The sequence below is a fragment of the Galeopterus variegatus genome, unplaced genomic scaffold, assembly GCF_000696425.1.
Source record: "Galeopterus variegatus unplaced genomic scaffold, G_variegatus-3.0.2 Scaffold11986, whole genome shotgun sequence".
Lineage (NCBI taxonomy): Eukaryota > Metazoa > Chordata > Mammalia > Dermoptera > Cynocephalidae > Galeopterus > Galeopterus variegatus.
This window is the reverse complement of record NW_007738097.1, coordinates 31,769-44,492: the sequence shown is the minus strand read 5'-3', so window position 1 is coordinate 44,492 and position 12,724 is coordinate 31,769. Positions and strand designations below refer to the sequence as shown.

The 12,724-nt window shown below is 40.1% G+C and overlaps 1 protein-coding gene across 1 annotated transcript in view; it reads left to right on the top strand.

Moving 5' to 3' along the window:
• Window positions 1-2,077: 2,077 nt before the first annotated feature.
• The window catches only part of LOC103610895 (dynein regulatory complex protein 1-like), a gene marked incomplete at its 5' end in the record, with an annotated part of 36,717 nt that continues 26,070 nt past the window's right edge, over window positions 2,078-12,724 (top strand). The window contains 4 exons of the mRNA XM_008594957.1: window positions 2,078-2,202; window positions 6,514-6,626; window positions 8,904-9,087; window positions 11,950-12,087. Of these exons, the coding sequence (XP_008593179.1) occupies window positions 2,078-2,202; window positions 6,514-6,626; window positions 8,904-9,087; window positions 11,950-12,087 (560 nt within the window). The remainder of the gene's footprint in view (window positions 2,203-6,513; window positions 6,627-8,903; window positions 9,088-11,949; window positions 12,088-12,724) is intronic.

Here is a 12,724-nt window from a genome sequence, read left to right as displayed (position 1 = left end):
ATATAGACCCGCCCCAAGGCAAATGATGGGGATAGTTCAGGACACTGAGAACAAAGAGAAGGGCCTACAAGCTTTCAGAGTGGGGTGGGGGGACCAAAAACTGTTTACATACAAAGAAAGGGGTAAGAGACAGAATGACTTCAGGTTTCTCAAATAGCAATTCTGCAGGGAAACACTAATGGAAAATTACTTACTTTCTTTTTTTTGGCAGCTGGCCAGTATGGGGATCCCAACCCTTGACCTTAGTTTTATAATACTGTGTTCTAATCAACTGAGCTAATCGGTTAGCCTGAGAAATTACTTTCAACCTAGAACTCTAAACCCAAGCAAACAATCAAGTTCCAATTTTTCAAATCTTAAGAGAGGAATTGATTGGTCAAAAAGTGGGGTATTCAAGAAGATGGCAGCTCTCAGACCACATTTGTGGCCATCGTGACGAAGCAGCTTTTCAAAAGAAGACTCAACCCCCAAGGAGCTCAAATCTGAGAGAGAGAGAAGTCTGAGACAGCTCCTTTGGGGACTATGCTAGGTCAACGCCAAACAATAGAAATACAATGTGAACCACATGTGTAATTTTAAATTTAAAAAAGGAAAAAAAAACAACAACAGGTAAAATTAAATTTAATAATTTATTTTTTTTAACCCAATATTATCATTTCAATATGCAGTCAGTAAAATCATATTAATAAGGTATATTGCATTTTTTTGTTCAAAGTCTTCAAAATCCATCTAGTGTGTATTTTACACTCATGGCACATTTTAATTTGGACTGGCCACATTTCCAGTACTTAGTAGCACATGTGGTTAGTGGCTACCATATTGGACAATACAGTGCTAGAAAGTAAAAAATGATGAATAAAAGGCAGCAATTGGATTTTAGTAAATAAGAATTTGTAGCAGATCTGGGCTGCATAGATTTTTTTTTTTTTAATTTTAGTTTTTTTCTGCATGGCTCTTTTTCTTTCCGAAGCCGTGATCTTTGCTCCAGGAAGTAGTTGGAAGGTATTATTTAGACAGAGCTGGTAATTAATTGATGGTTAAAGTAGAAAGTCAAGGGAATTAGTGCATTTTGGGTGGTGATAACACTATTATCTTGACTATGTCGGAAGACCTGAGTAAAATGGAACAATTAGTTTTCTTAGTAAGAAAACAAAGAGCAGGTTCAGTAAGAATAGGGAAGTGAATGAAATGACAAGAAAAAAAAGGGTTTTGGTTAGATTGGGAAAGGGGGATGGTAACTCTGTATCTCAAAAATGGTGTAACACTGTGTGGGGTTGTGCTGGACTTTGAATGAAGGGAGTGGAGATGAAAGTCAGTGTTAGAAAAAGTCAGGAAAGAATGAGATCAAAGATCTGCTTGTTTCATGATGGATGCTGAAGTCATGAGATGATGATTTTGTTTTTCCTAATGGAGTACTGGTAGCCCTCATGGCCACTGAGTGCAGAGAAGAGCGTGGGGCTTCCGTGATGTAAATAAGTGGTGTGGGAGTTGCTGAGGTCATCCCTGCATCTTCCTCCGAAGAAGTCCATAATCTGGGACCTTCTCTTGCCTCTCTAGTCTTGTTTTCTGATTAAACACACACACACACACACACACACACACACACACACACACACACACACACACACGTGCACTATTTGTAAAATTCGTACAATACAAAAAAATGTAGAAAATAGAAGTCCTCAGTAATTTAATTCCCTGTCCTTAAATAATTACTATTAACTTTTTTGTCGTATATCCTTCCAGAAAATTTCCTATGCATATATATGCCTATTTTATAGATAGTAAAATTTTGCCCAATATCTTTTACCAGTTTATCCCTTGACTTTCAAGGATAAAATTTCTAAATTTCAGAAAGTAAAGATTTTGATCTTTTCTTTTTCTTTGTCTGACTTTGGTCTTATTCAAAGATGGGCTCTCTACCCTAAGATTATACGAACATTCTCCTGTATTTACTTCTAGTGTTTTTACGATTGTGGGGTTTTTTTTCAGTATTTAGATTTTTATCCACATGGAATGTATTTTTGTATGTGGTGTAAGTACTATAGAAATTTTAAATATAGAGTTTAAGTGCTAGAAATAACTTTAATTTCTCTGCTTTTTTTTCATCACAGGGAAGCACTTGGAGAATATTTAGATGGGAAGAAGGAGAGTGAGGAAGATCAAAGCAAGAGCCACAAACAGAAAGAAGAAAGTCGATTGGTATGAACTGGTTAGCAAATGGGTCCTGTTTGTCCTGGAAGGCTAGAGCTGGGTGTGACATCCTGGCTTTCACACTTAGACTGGAAGGAATCATGCATTCCATGTGGCTGTGTCTAGGCGGAGCTGAATTGGAATCTTTCCCATTTGACAGCTCGCTGGGCATGACCTTTCATATTCTAGTTTCTTATATTTATTCTGTCTCTTCTCTGTTCATGCACTTTTAATGATTATTCACTATTCACAGGATAAAGTCCAGATGTTTTAGCAGGATTTTCAAGGCCTCTGGTGATCTATTCCCATCTTAATTTTGCAATCTTACCTCGCATCGTTACCTAATCTGGGCTGTTCACTTAGGCTAGGCTGACCCATTCTCTCACCTCCAGTGGGTGTTCATCCCTGCACTGGGCCTTCGGTCATCTGGAATATGCCCCTCTCCCTCATTCTCCTCTTCTTTCCTCTTCTCCTCCCCCTTTTTCTTCTTGTCTCCTCTCCTCAGACTACCTTCTCATCCTTTAAGACCATCTCAAGTCCCAGCTCCTCCTTGCGTTCTTCCTCAGCCCAGCGAATGCTCCTTTAATCCATGCATTGAATACTTCTCGTCTGTATCATCTGTTTCATTTTAAATAGTTTCTGACCTGTGTGTTTTTTCAAATGTGTGTGCATGGAGTGTCCCCGATGAAACTGTTAGCTTATGAGAGTGAGAGTGTCTTTCTGTAGCTGTAGAGTAGTGCATAGCTTGTACTCAATACATATGAAAAAGGAGATTGCTTATTGCTCTCCCATGGCAGTGAGAAGGCTCCTGGGATATTTAATAAAGGACTTGCAACAGAGGTACAGGAGGGATAAAGAGCAGTTGAAAACAGCAAACCAGAACTGGCAAAATGCTGCATTTAATTAATGCTAAATGAAATACATTGATGGTGATACTATGTGAATTAAGATGTGGAAAAGAACTCACCAAGCTGCCTGGTCAGGGAAGGTTATATGGAGAAAGTGGAATTTCAGCTAAGTCTTAGAAAAATACGTGGGATTTTTAAAAGCGGAAAAGAGAGAGATTACTTCTGGCAGAAATAAGTGTACTTTCTGGGAGAAAAAATATTCAGGTTACTGAAATATTAGTTTAGAGCATAGAGATATATAGAGAGGAATGAATAACCTGTACTGTGTCAGGGAAAAGATACTTTACTGAAGTAGAAAGAATGTTGGATTGATGTGGGTTCCTGTTTCAGATCTCTTGCTACTGTGGAGTAGATGATTCATGGCACTGTTTGTACTTAGGTTTCTTCATTTGAAAGTCAGTCATCTCTGAGCATTTCTGTGCAGGATAAAAGGATATTGGAGTTTTTTTTTTTTTTTTTTCCCTTGGTGACTGGCTTGTAGGGGGATCCAAACCCTTGACCTTGGTGTTATCAACACTGCACTCTACTGAGTGAGCTAACTGGCCAGCCCTAGAGTCTTGAAAATACTGATACACAGTTCATCCTGAGCACTCTTTGAGTGTAAAACTGAAGAGGTAATATTGTTTACATGATCAGCTTTTCAAGGTTCCTTTCACTTAGGACTTAAGTAGCAAAGAGTATTGGCATTGAGGAGAAATGTGTACAAAAAAATGCTACCTTCCTCAATTTCAAGGTACTGATGACCAGTTCTGACCTAAGACCTGGGCAGGCTGGGCCCTGCCTTCCTCAAGTTCAAGGTACTGATGACCAGTTCTGACCTAAGACCTGGGCAGGCTGGGCCCTGCCTTTGGCCCTGCACTGTATCAATCAATTTTTAAATGGGAATTCCTTTTGTGTCTTGTTTAATCTTTGTCTACTTCAAGTTTGTGAAGATAATTCTATATTTTCTTTGAGCTTTATTTTCTGTAAGTTTTGTCATTGTACCATTTACTATTTTACTATTTACATTTCAGTCTATTATCTACTTGGAATTGATTTTTGTGTATGGTGGAAGGGTAGGGCTCAAGGTTTATTGTTTTCTATATAGATTTTTAATTGACCCAACATCATTTATCAAAAAGATCATTCTTTTCCCACTGCATTGCAGGGTACCTTTGTTGTGAATCAGGTGATTATACACAAGGTTACTTCAAAAAGTTTGTGGAAAATGGAATTAAAAGATAATATTAACCTTTCCTTGAACTTTTTGAAGACCCCTTGTATGTGTGAGTTTGTTTCTAGCTTTTCTGTTCTGTTCCATTGGTGTATTTGTCGGTCCTTATACCAATTCCACACTGTTTTAATTCCCGTAGCTTTGTGACAGGCCTTGATATGTGGTAAGGTAAGCCCTCCAAATTTGTTCTTCTTCTAGGTTGTTGGCTATTCTTGACCCTTTGCATTTTCATGTAAATTTTAGAGTCAGCTTGTCAATTCCTACCAAAAAAACCTGCTGGAATTTTAATTGAAATTGAATTTAATTTATAATCTATGAGCATAAAATATCCTTCCATTTATTTAGGTATTTTTAAATTTTGCTCAGCAATGTTTCATGCAGTTTGTTGAGGTTATATCATTCACTGTTGGTATATAAAAGTATAGTTGGTTTTTAATATATTGACCTGGTATTCAGTGACCTTGCCAAATTCACTTGTTCATGCTAATAGTTTACATATATAATTATATCATCTGAAAATAATGACAGTTTTATTTCTTCCTGTTCAATTTTTATACCTTTTATTTCTTCTTCTTGCCTTATTGCATTTAGATAGGTCCTCCAGCCCATTGAATAGAAGTGGTGATAATGGGGGCCTGTGACCTGGTCTGGCCCTCCTCTGGATGCACCCCTTCAGGGGGACTTGCCCCAAGCCCATCCCGTGCTCAAATTCCTCTTTTATTTTTTATTTATTTATTTATTTTTTGTCATTTTTGAGACCGGCCGCACTGCGCTCAGCCAGTGAGCGCACCGGTCATCCCTATATAGGACCTGAACCTGCGGTGGGAGCGCTGCTGCGCTCCCAGCGCCGCACTCTCCCGAGTGCGCCATGGGCTCGGCCCTCAAATTCCTCTTTTAGATCACTGAGTATCATGAAAACCAAAATTCCCTGCCCAAATGGTTGTGAGCCCACCTTCAAGGCCTGCATGGTCCTCTTTCCAAGGTCTGTCCTGCTCAGGGCAGAAAAGGCCAGTGTTGTGCAACCCCTAAGCCTGATGGATGGCTAAGGAGTGTACATAGAGCTTGGATGTGCAGTTTGGGAAATCCACATGCCTGCAGGACAGAACGGGGGATGGTCTGCAGGCTGGGGGCCAGAAGCTGCCTCTGCCTTAGCCACCCAGCTCTGAGTGGAACTCAAAGGTCTGAATTCAAACTGGGACTTGTAAATTGTTATGAAGGTATCCCAGGTATGAGGATAGAGTATGCTTTAACAGTTTTTATATGGTATGGTATTGTAATTTTTAAACATTTAGACATATGGTATGTGAACCTCCATTTAAACTCTTCCCCAGGATCTCATAAATGTTAGGGGTGTGTGTGTCTGTTGATCTGTGGGTGAGTATAACATTTTGATTTTTCATTTTACTTTGAGTCTTAAATTCTTGGTTCAGAAATTTCTGATGTTCGCATTGTCTGAGCAGAAAATAGAAAGTTGCTTTAAACTGCAGGAAAGTCATTATTTCCCTTATGCACGTGAGACCATTTGCTACAAGTGGTAATGCTGCAGGCATTTAAAAAAAAATCTGAAGTGTCCTGGATATCTGAGTTAAGGCTCTGTTCTGCATTCATTGAAACTACATTTCAAAATTTCCATAGAGTAGGGAAATGAAATGGAATCTTTCGTCATTTCAGTGACTCCTTGGTACGGAGGTATTTATAGGTTCTTAGTTCTAAAATAATTTGAAAGTTGGAGAGTTTATACGTTCCAAAGCACTTAGTTAAGTTACACTGAGAGTTGCAGAATGCTATTAAACTGTAATCTAGAACATTCCATCACAAAATGTCCTGATAGAAATGCGTAGCTGAATAAATGCTAGTCTTAAAAATCTTAAAATAGCTATTGATTCCTGCTTGAATGGCAAGAAGAGCTGTAGACAGTTATGCAAAATGTTTCTTTCTTTTTTTTTTTTTTTCCTTTTTTGTCTTTTTTCGTGACTGGTAACAGGATCGCAACCCTCGGTGTCACGCCCGCACTGCGCTCAACCAGTGAGCGGACTGGTCTCTATATGGGATCCGAACCCTCGGTGGGAGCGTCACTGCGCTCCCAAGCACCGCACTCTACTGAGTGCGCCACCGGGCTGGCCCTATGCAAAATGTTTCTAATTTTATAAATTCTTCACAGAGCGTTCTAACTTTATAAATTCGTATCTCTGTTTTCAGAAATTGGCTAAACTGCTGCTCTGTGGCACGGAGTTTGTGACAAATATCCAAGTGGCTACAGATATCAGAGAGATCCACAGGAGAGTTGAAGAAGAGGAGATAAAGCGTCAGAGGTAAGAAGCCCTCTGTTCTGTAGCCTGGTGGATGTGAAAGTAATCACCCCTATAGTCCCTAAATTGTTGGAAAGTGGCTTTGCTCAATTTAGTCTAGTAGAATCCCCTTCCTGCCTGTGATCAGTCCTCAGTCTGTCCCTCCTTCTTTCCCTCCCTCCCCCTTCCTTCCTTCCTCCTCCCTTCCTCAAGCATTACCTTGCTGATATGTGGCGAACTGTGTGGACACAAAAGGAGTGGAAAGTGGCCTCTGCTTTTGATGTTGTTCACAGTCTAGTCAAGATAGACATGGAAACACGTGTCCATAGTGTGTGTTAAAATAAAGGTATGTGTAAAGAGTTGTGGAAACACACATGAGGAAGCCTTTAATTCTCTTTGGAGAGATTAGAGAAAACTTCCCAGGTGAGGTGACATTTGAGTTGGGCCATAAGAGATGAATAGGAGTTTGAGGAATTGGGGAGGAAGCACTTTAAGCAGAAGGAACGTTTGAGCAGAGGCTTGAGATCATGTGACAAGCTTGGGCATGGCATGGTGATGAAAGATGTGTGCGGGGTGTGTGTGTGTGTGTGTGTGTGTGTGTGTGTAAGCCAAGAGATGAGGCCGAGAAGGTCAATGGGCAGTCCTGCGTTTAAATTGATCAGAATGACCAGACCCACACACATCTCAGTGTTAAGCAGCATATGAAAGAATATTATAGACTCCATACCTAGAAGGATACAGTGTCAGAGGGATAACAAGAACCCGTGCCAAACCCTTGGCTCCAGGCCTCAGAAAGCAGATTGCTTTGCACGCCCATCTCCCCAGGTGTCAGGCTGCCCAACACGGGGGCAGAAGCTGCTTAGTTCTGCATACAGAAGTGGACTGAGAGCAGGAACAATGGTACTCATTTTAACTTCTACTTTGGATTGTTCTTCAACTGATTCCTTAAATACAGTTCAATTAGAAGAGGAAACACTTGACCATTTTAGTTCATCTCACCATATATATATATATACACAGTATGATTTTAACATCTGTAGTTGTTCAGCACAAGTAGTTCCCCCATAAGCAACTTTACCAGGTCTACCAGTATATAATCGGTGACTTTATTTTTGAAATTTCCCACTGCCTCTTATGGTCTGTGCCAGAAACTGAATTGGCTGGTCCCCAGCAGGGTCAGCTAGTGAAAGGCCCTGAATGCCGTGCTAGTGAGCTAGACTTCATCCTACAGCCACTGAAGAGAAATTGAAGGTCTTAAGTGGCAGAGTTATAAGATAAATGTGAGTTTTGGAAACATGACCTGGAATTCTCATTGCTTGAAATAAAAAGGTCAATTAAATTATAATATGTGCTAAGTGCCCTAGCTTGGAAGGTGGGGCAGAGGATGGAAAAGGGAAAGAGAGACAGGATCACAAGATGTTAAGTTGTGACTCTTGTCCTTACGGGGGTTTGTGCTCTTGTTTGGAGACAATCTCATAAAATTAATCTGTTAAAATTAGGAGAGGGTCTCTGGCATATGTTCTAACCATTTTTTGCAGAAGGGACCTCTCATCTTGTCTCTTATGCCTTCCTTCCATCCAATCCAATCCTCAGCATACTCTATCACAGAGTTTCTTTGGAATTTCTGGAAAGATCATCCCTATTTTCCATTACTAATGGTGGAGTTTCTCTATTTGTACATTCCACTGGTCATTTATTGGTAACTTGGGAGAGGAATGGCCAGACACTTGAGGTCATGTTGCTAATAAAAATTAATAATTTAAATACCATCTGTTAAGTGACTATCATGCTGGGTACCTGTGCTGCGTATCATCTTATTTAATGCTGACAAGAGATGTATGAAGGTAGATACTTTGATCCTTTCCATTTTACAGATGAGAAAAATGAGGCTTGCAGAGATTAAGCAGCTTGTCTAAGCTTGAGAGTCAGTAGCAAAGTCAGGACTTGAACACAAGCTGTGTGACTCTAGTGACCAAGTGTTTATGGTTGTCACTATCTAACTCAGAAGTATGTGACCAATTGACTCTTGTCATATATGTGCGTATGTGTATGTATATACGTACATATGTATAGCCTTAATGTTGATCTGTTTTTATTATGTGTCACTTTGTTTATTTGGTCTAAGTTACCACAGTCCAGTATTAAACTAAAAGAAGATTTCTCAGAGTTTGTTTTGGTTTTGGATGGTGTTTCAGTGCCAGTGCCTGAGCCCCATATTATAGACTCTAGAGAACCTGCCTGCTCTATTGGAAGGTGGCATCTGGAGCTGGGCTGACACGGCTGGCATGTTTGTGTTTGCAGAATTGAGAAACTGGAGAATGAGGTTAAGACCAGCCAGGACAAATTTGATGAAATCACTGCAAAGTGGGAGGAGGGCAAACAGAAGAGTATTCCCCAGGACCTGTGGGACGTGCTCAACACTCAGCAGCTGCACTGTGCTGGGCTGATAGAAGACAAAAACAAGCTTATCAGCGAGTTACAGCAGGCAAGAGGCCCCGGCCACCCCGTCTCAGCCACGTGGGGTCTGCAGGGGGCATTTAACTGGGTTATTGGTTTGCTTTTTCTGAGTGGAAAAATGGGGAGGCCTTACTTTCTTTACTTAGAATGCTGCACAGCTCAAGTGATAAACTTTTTTTCTTTATTTTTTTATTACAGTAATAAACACATAACATGAAATTTACCATCTTAACCATTTTTAAGTGTACAGTTTAGTAGTGTTAAGTATATTCAGATGGGTGCTATAGAATTTTTTAATCTTGCAACACTGAAACTCTATACCCATTAGACACTAATTCCTTCTCTCCCCGTCTCCCAGCCCTTGGCAAACCACCTTTCTCCTTTCTGTTTTTATGATTTTGACTGTTTTAGATAGTGGTTTCATACAAGTGGAATCATGTATTTGTCCTTTGATGACTGGCTTATTTCACTTAGCATAAAATGTCCTTGAGGTTCATTCATGTTGTTGCATGTGACAGGAATTCCTTCTTTTTTAAGGCTGCATAATGTCCACTGTATGTATATAGCACATTTTCTTTGTCCATTCTTCTGTGGATGGACATCTGGCTTGCTTTCACCTCTTGGCTATTGTGAATAATGCTGCTATGAACATGGGTATACACATGTCTCTTTGAGATCCTACTTTGAATTCCTCTGGATTTATATCTAAAAGTGGGATTGCTGGATCATCTGGTAATTCTTTATTTAACTTTTTTAGGAAACTCTATGCTGTTTTCCATAATGGCTGCACTAGTTTGCGTTCCCACCAACAGTACGCAAAGCTTCTAACTTCTCCACCTCCTTGCCAGCGCTGATTAGATCCTGTTCTCTTGATAGTGGCCATATTTATGGGTGTGAGGTGACATCTCACTGTGGTTTTGATTTGCATTTCCCTAATGTTTAGAGATGTTGCGCATCTTTTTCGTGTACTTATTGGTCATTTGTGTGTCTTCTTTGGAGCAATGTCTATACAAATCCTTCGTCCGTTTTTAAGTTGGGTTATTTGGTTTTTTGTTGTTGAGTTGTAGAACTTCCTTATACATTTTCGATAATAATCCCTTATCAGATACATGATTTCCAATTATATTCTCCCCTTCCATATGTTGTCTTTCTACTCTGTTGATTGTTTCTCTTGATGTGTAAAAGCTTTTGAGTTTGGTGGAGTCTCATTTGTCTATTTTTGATTTTGTTGCCTGTGCTTTTGGCATCATATCCAAGAAATCATTGCTAAATCCAATTTCCTAAAATTTTTCCCCTATGTTTTCTTCTAGGAGTTGAATAGTTTTAGGTTTTACATTTAGGTTTTAACCATTTTGAGTTAATTTTTGTATATGATATAAGGTAAGAGTCTAACATTATTCTTTTGTGTGTGAATATCCAGTTTTCCCAATACCATGTGTTGAAGAGATTGTCCTTCCCCTGTGTATAGTCTTGTCAAAACTCATTTGGCCATATATTCAGGATTTATCTCTGGGCTGTCTGTTCTGTTCCTTTGATCTATCTATCTACCAGTACGTCAGTACCAACCTAATCTTAATTGTTGCTGTGTTGTAGTATGTTTTGAAATTAAGGACTATGAGGCCTCCAACTTTGTTCTTCTTTCTCAAGATTGTTTTGGTGATTTGGGGTCCCTTGAGATACAAATTTTAGGATAGCCTTTTCTATTTCTGAAAAAAAAATGACATTGGGGTTTTGATAAGAATTGCATTGAATCTGTAGATCACTTTGGATAGTATGGACATTTTAATGATATTGAGTTCCAATCCTTGAGCATAGGATGTCTTTCCACTTGTTTATATCTTTGATTTCTTTTAGCAATATTTTATAGTTTTCAGCATACAAGTCTTTTGCTTCCTTGGTCAAGTCTATTCGTAAGTATTTTATCCCTTTTGGTGCTATAGTAAGTAGTATTATTTTCTTAATTTTCTTTTTGGATTGGTCATTATTAGTATAAAGGAATGGAACTGATTTTTGAGTGTCGATTTTGTGCCCTGCCACTTAGCTGAATTTGTCTTTTAGTTCTAACAGTTTTTTTTTTTTTTGGTGGAGTCTTTAGGTTTTCTACATATAAGATCATGTCATCTGTGAACAGAGATATTTTAACTCTTCTTTTCCATTTTGGATGGCTTTTCAAGTCATAAACTTTTAACCAGAAGGAAAAGCTTTGTAGTAATTTTAGATCTATTGGCTACCTAATAGAAAGATGTACTTTTACAGCAAATGCCATTTCAGATTTTATGTTTTTAGTTAAGGAATGGAACTTAGTCTGCAATAGATATGTTCCCATGTTGGAACCTGGACATTAATTGCTCAGCTAGGACACTTTAGGATTTCTGGGAGCTTGCAGGGAGATTTGCAGCAAGTGATAATTGAGGAGTTTGATCCTGTGCACTTGTTCAGATTTTTGCCCTGAGCTGAGGCTATCCTATTCCATCTACTTGTGCTTTTTCCTGGGCCTTCTCAGACTCTTCTGAAGCCACTTTCTCTTTGTACAGTTTTTTTTTTCCTTTTTTTTTGTCTTTTTTCGTGTCCGGCAATGGATCGCAACCCTCGGTGTCGCGCCCGCACCAGACCGGGACCGGCAACGGGATTGCAACCCTCCGTGTCGCGCCCGCACCTCGCTCAGCCAGTGAGCGGGAACCGGTCTGTATGTGGGATCCGAACCCTCGGCAGGAGCGCCATCGCGCTCCCAAGCGGCACACTGTAGCAGCAGTGCGCCACCAGGCCGGCCCTCTTTGTACAGTTTTAATTCCTAATGTTTACAGATTCTGATGAGGGGGGTCCAGGGGGAACATGCTTGGCACCTTTTCTGTCTCATTTTGTGACAAACCTTTTACATGCTCTTTTCTAGGAGTTAAAAACAAAGGATGACCAGTATGTGAAGGATTTGAAGAAACAGTCAGATGACATCTGCCTGCTTCTGGAGAGGATGGAGGAACAAGTGAAGAATGTAATGAAAAGCTTCCGTCAGGAGCTCCATCACATCGAGGTAATGGGGTGTGAGGAGACCTGCTTTCTGCATGCAGGAGCCCCTGAGCAGAGGGCTGGATCTGTCCTAGTGATCTACGGAGGGTCCTAGATGTCTCCTTTGATGTTGGTCTCTGCTGTAGGATTTCATTAATTTATGTACTCATTCATTCACTCATTCAGCAAGTATTCATCAGATGTCTGCTGTATGCCAGGCACTGTTCCAGGGTCTGGGGACACAGCCATGAGCAAAACAAAGTCCCCAGTAGAGCCTGTGTTCTAGTAGGAGACAGCTAGACAATAAACAAATAAATGACTACATATATAATTTGACAGGTGGTAATAAGCGTTTTATTTTTTATTTTATTTTATTTTATTTTTTCCTTTTTGTCTTTTTTACTGACCGGCAATGGGATCGCAACCCTCGGTGTTGCGCCCGCACCACGCTCAGCCAGTGAGCGGGAACCGGTCTCCACATGAGATCCGAACCCTCGGCAGGAGCGCCGCCGCGCTCCCAAGCGGCGCACTCTCCAGTGTGCCACCGGGCCGGCCCGGTAATAAGCGTTTTAAAAGAGAGTAAGGCAGGTAAAGGGGTTGAGGAGTGAAGGAGGGAGGTTAGTACTCCATTACCATAAGGCATATGTGAGCCATTTATTTGG